Source organism: Pteropus medius, unplaced genomic scaffold, assembly GCF_902729225.1.
Source record: "Pteropus medius unplaced genomic scaffold, Ma_sr-lr_union100, whole genome shotgun sequence".
NCBI lineage: Eukaryota > Metazoa > Chordata > Mammalia > Chiroptera > Pteropodidae > Pteropus > Pteropus medius.
In genome coordinates this window covers 17,320,848-17,333,152 of record NW_024351730.1, presented here as the reverse complement: position 1 = coordinate 17,333,152, position 12,305 = coordinate 17,320,848, and the positions used below count along the sequence as shown (strand labels likewise).

Genomic DNA, 12,305 nt, shown 5'->3' with positions numbered 1-12,305 from the left:
TTTAATGCTACCTTCTGTGTAGCTCATATTTTGACCAGCAAATGTCTAGTTTATATAATAAAAAATAAAGCAACAAATATATATATGTAATATATATATATATATATATATATATATATATTCAAACAAGTGTTTACCACCTACTGTTTATTATAATATATACATATGTAATTTGTAATGCCCAAACATATTTACATAATTCAAGCACCCAATTCTTCTGTTTATGAATCAATTCTTCCTTACAATTATTTTCTTTTTGTCTTGCTATAACACTTTCTCATTAATGGCTCTACTGGAATAGAAAGAGAAGGATGAAGGAAATAATTTAAGTCAGTGGCTTCTAATTTCTTTGTAACATTTCCATTAAAGTTTTTGTAGGTGCGATGGATGAAGACAATAACCTCCAAAGTGTTTTACAATCACCTATGGATTATTTTTCCCAGAGCACCATTCATTTTTATTTACACTGATAATAAAGTTTAGACTCCCCTTTTAACTTTATTTGATCTAAATCTTAATATTCTAAAAGTGCTTTAGAGTTTTATTAGGGTAAGGGTTTCAAATGTTTGTACATATTTTTTTCCATCTTTGTCACAAGGTGAATTTGGTGAAGTTTGTAGTGGACGTTTGAAACTTCCAGGAAAAAGAGAATTACCTGTGGCGATCAAAACCCTTAAAGTAGGCTATACTGAAAAGCAACGTAGAGATTTCCTGGGTGAAGCAAGTATCATGGGGCAGTTTGATCATCCTAACATCATTCATTTAGAAGGTGTTGTGACCAAAAGTAAGTACAATGGCAAATTATACATGTGTGTGTATATTTATATCATGAATATCTGGATTTCTTCTATTGGGTTATTATTAATTTCAAGGTACAGCCATAGTAATGTTTTTAACAGTTTCTCTAATAGTAATAATAATTGTTCTGTATTTTAGTAGATTCTTGTCAAAGCTAATCTTCAATGAACCTGAATTTCTATTTATTTTGTCAAAACGTATTAACTCATTTACTATGAATTCAGTGCCAGAGAAAATGTATCCAGATGAAAGAAGCAGTAAAGATATCATTTTTCTCCTCGCTTTCACCTTTTATTCTAATGAAATATTAACTTCAAAGTTTTGATTGAGGCATTGAAGTTTAACATTTAATAGGATTACTATAAGCATAGGTGCCCTGCCTTTTTCAGAACCTTTTAAGTAGTTCTTTACAGCCAGATCTATTTCCTTTATTCATTTTTTTCATTGAGATATTTTAATAGATCTAGGAAAGCAACAGTCTCAGAAGACTGCAAAAGTTCCTTGAGACTAATTATTTGTTCAAGCGAATCTAGTTTTTACTAAGAAATATCTAGAATTTCACATCTCTTTTAAAGTTTTATTAGTGTCTTGTAAATGTAGTTATGTGGTGAGTTTCTCAATAGAAGGATTTCAAATAATTTTTCAGCCATCCAATAAAGTATTTATGTGGCACATAACTGAGGCCTTTATTTTCTTTTAATTCATATTTTCTTTACCATTGCTATGTAGTTTTATTCCTTCCTTTATCCTTCATATTCTGCATACCATTTACTAAATCATCTAAAAACTTTGGCAAGGACCATTCTTTAGACTTTCTTTCAAGCATTTGTTCAACTTCCAGTTCCTATTAACCGAGTTTTAAATTATATATGCCAATAAGCATACTAGTAATTCATATTCAATAAGTATCCTCGATAGACTAAGAAATTTTAATTTATTAGATATCCATTTACTCCATTATCTTTCAAATATGGAAAATAAAACAATAACAACACATTTTCTTAATAAATAAAGATAAAGATAAATAAAAAATGCTTACTTAGAATATAGCAAGTTAATTTTCAACTTATGATTCATTCACAGTAGGTCATGATGAGAATGCAGAAGCCTCTCACGAGTTCAAGAAAAAGACCACAGCAAAAAGTCTCATATTTATGACTGGTTGAACTTTTGAATGAATGTGTATTGTTACGAGATTGTCTTTCTCCATGTCTCAAGGAGATGCACATCTCAGTAAAATGCCCATAGATGAATGCAGCATAGGAGTAAAATAACCTTCAAGACATGTGAGTTTCTCCAAAGCTTAGAGGTGTTTCTTCCTCCAGTTAAGCACTCGCCCATACGTTAATACCCGCTTGTCAGCAACCCAAAGAGGATATTGATGTAGCAAGAAGGACATCCTGAGGTCTCAAAAGAACAAATAAGTTGCTAAAGAAAGGTAAGAGGCAAGGACTAGAGAGAGGCAGGTGGGAGCAAGGAAAAACTATATATTTTGGAAAAAATAAATTAAAAATATTTTATAAAAATTAAATAGTGGAAGGAATATTTGAAATAAAAATATGATGTAGAGAAGATGGTCACCGGTGTAATAAAATGAAACAATTTGCATTTGACTATATTCTATCTGATAGATTATATTCTGTCAAGGGAATGACCTTGAAAAGACATCAGTGATAGGATATGGTGCTAGATACTATAGAAATAAGAATCATAGTAACAATGATTGAGTAATATTGTTTCCTAAGCAGTCATGGTCTTAGCTAATATCAAACATAGTTCTTAATGATAGTCATAGTAATAATAACACAGTAATAATAACATCTGGTAAATTTCATGTCATTATTTTGTCTTTAATATGATTGCTAAATTTAAGTTCCTCAAAATAAATTCTGACTGTGACTTCCTACTACCCAGGGAAAATGTAAAGCTCCAGAAATAGCCAATCTACTCCCTGTAATGTTAACGTAATGTTTAGAATGGTGCCAGATCACTATTACTATTATGGAAGACGGTATTGTTTAATGGTTAAGAACATGGACTGTGACTCTAGCCACCCGATATTAATTTTGCTTCTACCATAAACTGCTATGTGACTTTGCACAAGTTAGTTAAACTTTCAAAACCTTACTTTCTTCACCAATGACATGGAGTAAGAATTCTTTATAGTGATGTTGCAAAGATGGCATGAATACAGGGTAAATTTTAGAATAGACATGGCACAGAGTAGGTACTTAGTAAGTATATAGTTACTTTTCCATTTATTTCTTTTCCTATACTCTGAACTCCTTCCTATCCGTTTCATTCTTAGTCTATTTTAATATACCTGATGTTTCCCTACCTACATTGCCTTTCTCTAAAACTGACACCCTCATATTCATTAGTTTTTAAATTCCTTCAAAATCATACTCAGATTTTGTCACCTCCATGAAATAGTTCTTATCATTTCAGCGTGAAGTAATGTTGCCTTCTTTTGAACACTTTGCCTATGTCTGCATTTTTGCATCAATCTGTAACATTGCTTCATTTGTCCCAAACTCTTGTTCAAATTTTCCACTTAATTTCATCTCTTTCATATATATTTTTTAAATTCCTCTCGAAAAAAGAAGTCTGCTCTCTGAAAACACAGACCATATTTCATATATTTATGTAAACCTCTTGCACCTAAATCTAACTCAATCCATAATCACTGAAGCACTTTGAACCTCAATGTCACACAAAAAGGAAGAAATAGTACCTACTTTATAAGATTGTTATGCAGATTAAATTAAGGAGTATGTGTATATGTGTGTGAATAATTATAGTAGTGAATAAGTATTTATTTCCATCTGTTTAAGTGAATGTATCAGTTACTAGTGGATGACATCCAAAATTTGTTGTAACTAATATTCATCTTTTGTAGACCACTGATTTGTTACAGAACTTGTTTTATGAGAATGGGACATGACTGGGCTAAATTAAGAGAACTACATTTCTCAGAGTAAAACAACTAAATTTGTCACATAATTTATATTCACATGAAAGCTTTACTTATAGAAAAAATTATCAATTTCAACAAATGATACCTAAATTCTGTGAATTCTAGTCTAAAAAATGGTACTGTGGTTGGGAATACAGTTTTTAAATATCGAATCTCCTACTCAAATAGTCTGTTTGATGTTGATGCTATGAGGCTACACATATAAGTAAAGGAAAATTTAAATATTTTAAGTATTTCTATCTTTATTTTTTGTTCTATTTGAATTGAAATTATACTTCCCCTTAATAAGTGTAGCTCTTGATGTTCAACTTAGGAAGTCTTCAACTTATTTTTAATTTACCATGTTGCAACTCATTTTATTTGTGTCCTTAATTTCATGCTTTCTGATCTGATGCTAATTTATACAGCAATTATTCTCAACCTGCAGCACACAGATAATGAGACATAAGTGCAACTAAATCTTGCGATATTTCTGATTGAAGTTGAGGTAGGGAGTTTGAAGTAGCACTCCCATGGATGGTGCCATCATGAACCTTTATTTTTCCTGTATCACTGCCCTACGTACCAGAAACATGGGCCCTCATTCAAATTCCTTCTGTGTTTTGTTGTTAAACAGGACACATCATAAATAGATATATATTCTAGAGATGCTTCATGGCAAATGATCTAAAAAAACCCACAGGTTCTGGCTTAATTGACTCATTGGCAATGCAAGATGCTTTAATGTAATATACACAGTGCCAGTGCTTACTATGTAAAGAGATTCAGGAATAAAATTAAAAGGAGAAAAAAATTATATTTCCATTGCAGCATCCTTAGTTCTTGAAGATTTTTTTTCTCACCCTTGAAAATTATTATAATTGACAAAGAGGATATTTCTATTGAGTTTTATAATTATTCATAGTTATATTTCTTAATCTGGGACCATGAAAAATAAATCTAGTTCTGTACAATTAACAAATTTAAACAAAATATTAGAGGAACATTAGAGGAATATCTTCTTATTTCCTTTTTTTTTATGTCTGAGGAGATGACACATTCAATGACAACTGATTATTTGATTATTTAAGTTGTCAAAAATTCTAACTTACATAAATTTGTAATTATCTGTCAAACATAGTATTTCATTCTAATGAAGACACTTCCATTTTACGAGTCCTTGTTATGTATCTCCCAGGTCTATTTCCAAATCTTCAAAATGGTCTTCTCATTTTGGTCTTTTTCCACATTAGTTCATTCTATGCCTATGATCCTTAGGTAGATTTTAATAAATCACTGTTTTTCTCTCATGCTTCATCACCAAACAAGCTAACAAATTTAGCAAAGTACATTTACTTTGATAGTTAGTCTGATATGATTTGGCTATATCTCCATATTTCTCTATTTTCTTTCCAGATAACTCTATCTAGTCCTTGTTCTGACCCTCTGAGATATTTCCTTTAGACTTAGAATGTCTTCTCCACTTTCCTCAATTCTACTTTACCTCAAGTTTAATTCAAATGTGACCTTCTCCATGAGATCTGTTTTATTTACTTTCATTTGTCCTTCTATTCTCAGTGCCTGCTTGGCATAGAGAAGGCACTCAGTAATGTTGAATATCTAAGTAAAAGAAAGCTTCCCAGTCCAGGTCTACATTAGAATATAAACTTCAGAGAGCAGAGGTTTTGTTTTGCTCTCCTGTGTGTTCTCAGATCAGTGTTCACCATGTGCAGCATTTCACATATTTGTTAAATGAATGAATTCACAGTCGGAAGCAATCTTATAAACTCTAGTTATATTTCTCTGCACTTTGTCATGCTATACATTGTATCGTTTTATAGAGATAAAATATCTCTATATTTTATCATCCTTACTACACAATGAGCTTTTTGATATATGTTTATATATGTTTATAGCCTATATGTTTATGTTTATATTTATATGTTTATGTTTATATGTTTATATATGTTTATTTATGTTTTGATACATGTTTATAGCCTCCTTAGTGTCTATCACAGGGCCAGAAGCATTAGGTAATTTAAAAAAGGACATAAATTATGTTCAATAAATGAATGATGTATATAAATATTTAAAACTAACTAGACTGATATAGAGTTTATATTTTAATTTAAAAAATTTATATTCTATAGACCATGGGTATTTTAGAAAACAATTAAAATTCATATGAAGGAAATTGCCTGACAATCTTTTTATAGGATCTTGCATATGTTTTTACTAATACTAATCATTAACATTACTTTAAGAGTTTACTAAGCTTAATGATTTTATATATTATATCCTTTAATCTGCAAAGTAATGCTATCCTACAGATAACAGTATGTTTTCTCATTTTACAGATGGGAAATATTAATTTTAAAAAGATTAAGTACCTTATCCAATATCATAAACTAGCATAGGATAATGCCAGATTTTAAAATAGTTCTGTATGACTCCAAAACTCAAGCTCTTAAACAGTGTATATTACCAACCTCATATTTCATCCTTCAGTATAGGTTTGACAAGAAATATTTATTTATCCAAAAAGTATTCATTGATCACCTAATATATGTCTTTCTATTAATCCATGGGATACAGCAGAGAAAAACAGACTGAATCCCTGCCTTTATTGAGCTTACCTTTCAATTGAGGAGACAGAAGCTAAATGAATGTAAATATTTATAATATAATAAACGAATACATAACATTAAATGGAGAAAATAAAGCTAAGTTAGGAGATTAGAGATAAGTTCTTTTGCAAGTTGGTGGTTTCTCTTTTATTTAGAGAAAGACCTCTCTGATGAGGATTGAATAAAGTGAAGGTGCAGACAGAGTGTTATAGGAGGAAGGACCAGCAAGACTCAAATAAAATTTACATGGAATGTTCAAGAAACAGCAAGAAGACCAGTATTGCTTCAGTAGAATGAATGAGAGGATTTTGGCAAGAGCTTAACCTAAAGGTGAAGTAGGAGGATAGATAATGTAATAACTTTTGGTTCCTGTAAAAACAGTCTCTTACTATGAGCTTTGGAGCTTTTAGAGTCAAGATGTAATGGAGTCTGATTCTACATTAACAATATCAGTCAGACTGCTGTGTTGATTATAGATGGTAGGAGCCAGTGTTTAAGCAGAGAGCAGTGAGGAGGCTAATGACATTATTCACAGCTCATTATGGATTAGAAGAGAGTAGAGACCTAACAAGATGGAGAGAATTAGTTGAATTCTATAGCTATATTGAGGGCAGACACAATAAAGTTTCTTATGGTTTGGAAGTGAACTGTGAGGAAAAAAGAGGAATCAATGATAAGTATAAATTATTTGTCCTGGGTACATTGAAGAAAAGAATTGCTGTTTATAAGGGACAATCTGAAGGAGCTAGACTATGTTTGGTAATCAGTAGTTCAGGTGTGGATAAGTTAAAGTAGAGATTCTCATAAGCATCCAATTACATATGTTGTACATAATGTGTGATTTATCTTTAGTCCTGAAAAATACAAATTAAAATGTTTGAAGTGTGAGTATGCTTCAGTTTTACATTTCTCATTTCACAAAAGGAAATAAATGCTATGAACCAGCGATAAACCATGATGGAAATAAACAACTTTAAAATTGAAGTAGAAACAGAAAGCACCTCATTCATTTGGTAGATTTTTTTTGCTTTGTTAGGTAAGGCATAAGCAGAGGTTTCATAAATATACATAAAATAATTATCAGAGATTTATAAGTTTTTTTCCTGATAAAACTAAATCTCAAGCATCTGAAATAATATAGATCTATAGAAACAGATTTACTGGCTCATAGATTGTTAGTAATTCAACATTGTGTTTTAAAGTTATTTCTATTATTAATAAAACAAAGTTGTCAGATTTTATAAGTTTTAGATTCCACACCTCTTCTGAAAAGCTTATAATTTCTAACTTCATAGTTGTTATCCACTTTCACTTATGTCAGAACAATTATAATTCACTTTTAATTTGAGAAATTAACATCTAATGGAAAATTTTATATCAGTATAGACAATATGAAATAAAAAGAGAATATTATGTAATTTGGACACTCTACCTAGAGAGACATTGGACATTTTCATATTCCTGTCTCAATATAGGCTTTTTCTTTTATCGTCTTTCCCAAAATTAAAATTGTTTAATTTCATAAGTGTCTCTTCCTAAAGTGTTAACCAACAAATAAGGACCATAATCAAATGAAAATATCTGAGTTGCTTTCTAAGTTCTAACTGCCCCATAATTTGCCCCTCCCCACCCAGCAAGCTCCCAGGTTATAGCTATGTTACTTGTCAGGGGCCATACTCTGAAAACAAGGGCTAGATGAACATTCCCAGAAGTTTGTTTCACTTGACTTTGAAATGGAAATGGATTGAATTACCAGGAGCATTCTCTCTCCTCTGCTGGATTTCTGATGGACACTGGCACCAAAAATCATGTACTAGCGAAACAAACTCAATTTTCTTTTATTGTGATAGAAAAAAAAAAACACATATGAGATCTACCCTCTTAAATTTTTAAGTGTTCAGTATGGTATTGTTAATTATAAGCACAATGTTATATCTCTGATCTCTAGAACTTTCTCATATTGTAAAAATGAAGCTCCTTCCTTCCTCACCCTTGCCTCTGGCAAGCACCATTTTACGTTCTGCTTCCATAGATTTGACTATTATAGATACCTCACAGGAGTAGAATCCAAGATCATTTTACTCTAGAGCACTTTGGAACAGTCAGGGCATACATAAGTAATGATCACATGTAAAATATATATTATTTATTGAAACTGGCTGAATAGTTACTAGATCTTCCATCAATGGTTAAATAGTTCGGTATGGCATAGTTATGATTACCAAGTTTGTTTTAACTTGGTAAATATTTTTGAGACTTAAAAATAAGATTTAAAATAAAATATTTTGAAATTATAGGCATCATAGTATGCAGGAAAGGAAAAAAGCTTTTATAGTCAGGTGGACATAAATTTGATTCTCAATTTTGCTTCTTATACAACTTACTCTCAACTCAAGAAATATATTGAATCATTCTAAGGCTCACTTTTCTTTCTCTGAAAAATGTCTTTCATAATATCGCTTTTATAGAATTTTAGTAACAAAAATATCATGCCTTATAAAGAGTAGATAATAAAATCAATAAATTGTAGCTCTTTTATGGTTATCAATAATAATGTGAATTCCACAAATAATGCATTTCTATTACTACTTAGACTCTGCCTGGGCTGGGTTTTCAGTAAATAATATAAAGTAATATAAAAACTCTAGTGTGTGATTAAAATCATGTTTTGACATGCTTTATGAGCTCTCTTTATATGGATTTTTGATAATATGCTTTCAAAATTATTGGAAATCTACTCTTTGTACTTCAAGCTGGATAATGAAAAATGATTTATACAGTTTTATTGAATTTACAAGGGCTAGAGTAAGCCGTGTTAATTATTGCTATGTCATTCTTTCAGGATAGTAGGGACTGAGACAAAACATAAGCCAAACTAAATGTAATTAGCATTAAAATGACTCGAGCATGAAATATAATCAAATGAGTCCTGAAGTGTCTTATTCTTGTCAACAAAAGAACATCGTGCTTGTTTGCAAGCATTCATTTTAATTGCTTTTCCCATTGTCTGAAACATGAGAGGTCTTTTAGGTCCCTATCATATTTCTCAAAAAACACTTTTGTTATTGACATTATAACCTACACTGTCATAAATAATTAACCCGACTTTTAAAACTAGGTTATGCTAGCTATATACTCTTACTGGATGAATACCAGGTGCCCATCTCCCTGAAAAGTAATCATATTTTCTTTCTAAATGTATATTATTAAATGTCAATATGTTTTCTAATCAGTTCATTCTCTTTAGAACACAAATTCTTTCTTCTAAATTAGGGTTGAATTTAGGGAACAAATTTATCCAAGTAAAAAATATTTTTACATGGGAATTCCATCCAGTTCTCTCTCAGTAGACCTTGGATAAGCAATAGTAAATATTTTCCACTGAGCCATAACTGTACAAAAGGAGTCTAAAAAATTAGAGGATAGGCAGAGAGAAAAAATATATATAGGAAAAGAGGAAAGGAAATAAAGTTTTGTAAGTAACTATAGAGAAAGTGCCACAGACGTAAGTGACTTGGGGTAGAGTAGATGTAGATTAGGGTTTCACTTTGATGAACAAGGCATCTGCTCATATGATAGGAACTGAGAGGTGCCTATGGAGGAAAAATGAGAATATATTCCTTGGATATCTGCTGGAATTTTGTCCTTCCCTTTCTTTATACTATCATGGCTCCCCTCTGTGAGAGAAGCAATCAGGCAGAGTCAGAGACAGAGACACATAGGAAGGATTCCTGGAATTGCAGGCTGATTCCAGAAAATGTAGGCTGATGTTCAGTGAGTATATACTCTTTTGACTCTATTAGCTGTAAATTTATTGAAATACTTCTGTAGTATTTGATTAAAAGCTGATGCCATGGTTACCCATGTGTCCGCTTTACCTGCCTACTCAGTTTTATCCTTGGATACTTCTGAATTCCTAAGATCAGCAAATGAACAGATGATGTCTGGTACAGCAGAATGTTTCAGGATACTGCAGCATTATGGCTGGTGTAACTCCTGTCACGTAGGTCCTGTGACAAAGTAGCTATCAAATATTTTGCCTTTTACCCTTGGGGAAGTATAACAGTTCTAGACTTTTGGAAGAAAAGAGGTGTCAACATAAGGCTGAAATGGGCTCTAACATGTAAGAATAAGACCAGAAAGTCCCAAAGTAGAATTTTGTCTATTTTAGAGTTTCTGTGAAGTTCATTAAGATGGGTGTGGCAATATCATTAAAATTAAAATGGAAACATTTCTCTATTCATCATTTTAGATTACAATTATACTAAGAAAAAAGCATTTATAATCTTTTTTTATTCCTGTGCTATCAGAGCCATTTACAAATACAATATGAATCATTTCTCTTTCTCTTTTTTTTTTTTTAAACTAAGGTATTTTCAATCAGTTTTAAATCAGTATTCTCCAACTCACCTCCTGTCATTTCCTGATTTATGAAGAAAAATCCAGGGTTCTTCAAAAAATCAAATATATGGCTATATTTGAATTTGATGGACTCTTTCATGACAAGATCCCTTGGCACATGCTGCCTCCTCTTCCAGGAATATCTGTCACCTTTTATTATACAAGTGACCCTTTCAGTCTTCAAAGTTCAGATTAAATGACATCACCAATGCATATTCTCTGCATATGTGATGTTTCACCTAACATAGACATCTAAAATCATATGCTAAATAGATTATTTTAGACAAACCTTTTAAAATAACTTTTATAAACTTTAAAGAAGAAAGAAATGTGTCTACCTTTGTAATATACTTGCCACATTCTAGTTAAAGAATATTACTCCTAAAATATTTTAAAAGAAGATGATTATCTGAGTGAGACTTAAGACCGACCTGCCTTATTATCTAAAGAGTGCGTTTTAAATTATTTTGAAATGAAAAATTATTTTTTCTAGTTATTTTTATATGCAATTGTCTAACTTTGTATACGTCTACTTATACTGCTGTATGATATATGACTAAGTATGCAAGTTCTAATTCTATGATTTAAATTAATTACTTCTCAAGTAAAATACAAATGCTCTTCTAGAGAATGCCATTAAGTTAGTTACAATGGGTTCCATGATTGTATAGGCCTTGTTTCTCCTCTATAATATAAAAAACTTAATTAGTAGATGTATAAGATAGTAATTTCTCTGTCATAAGGTCTCCTTTTACTAACCTCAAAATAGTTTAAAAACACTTAAATTTTATGTGGTATACTGTCACTAAAGAGTAAAGGGGCATGTTCTAAAATATAGTGAGGTTAATGTGGAGGGATAAAACTAACAACCATATCTTAAGTATTTCCTCATTCAATATGGATTTTTTTATCTTGTATTTTTTGTCTTGTGTCACAGACGTATTATACAAAAAATACCATAATATTATGGGGGATTTGTTCTCTTAGTCAACTATGTCCAGCAAGGAAGTTAACCCAAAAAGTTGATTAAGTTTATAAACTAATAATACATAGCAAATTAGGCACTATTCTAAGTGCCTTTGATAACCACATAACTTGGTGGGTACTCATCACAATCCTATTAGAATCCTAATTTTACAGATGAGAAAACTGAGACTCAGAAATAATAATTGATTTGCCCATGATCACATGATAGTTAAGTGAATAATATGGGATTCAGAGCCAAGCAATGTGGCTCAAGTCTGTCCTACGACTCTCTAGGCTATACTTCTTTATCAGACATGAAGGGAGGATCCCTTCCAATGAAAATGGTGATGGCAAGGGAGGTTTCCAGATAGCAAGAGAAATTAGAACAGCATTTTTTTGAAGAATGAAAAACTTTCCATTGATAGAGATTGTAAGTGTGTGGCAACAGAGAGGGAAAAGGGAGGTAGCCATAAGGAAAGGATTTACAAGAACATAGAAATAAAGTTAGGAAAATACAACATATATTCAACGGATCATAAACAAAGCAGTTAGACTGG

At 31.2% G+C, this 12,305-nt stretch overlaps 1 protein-coding gene across 7 annotated transcripts in view; it reads left to right on the top strand.

Moving 5' to 3' along the window:
• EPHA5 (EPH receptor A5) overlaps positions 1 to 12,305 on the top strand; it is a 307,470-nt gene that overhangs the window by 269,585 nt on the left and 25,580 nt on the right. For all 7 annotated transcript variants that reach the window (XM_039845323.1, XM_039845329.1, XM_039845328.1 and 4 more), the window contains one exon: positions 599 to 784. In XM_039845323.1, the coding sequence (XP_039701257.1) occupies positions 599 to 784 (186 nt within the window). The remainder of the gene's footprint in view (positions 1 to 598; positions 785 to 12,305) is intronic.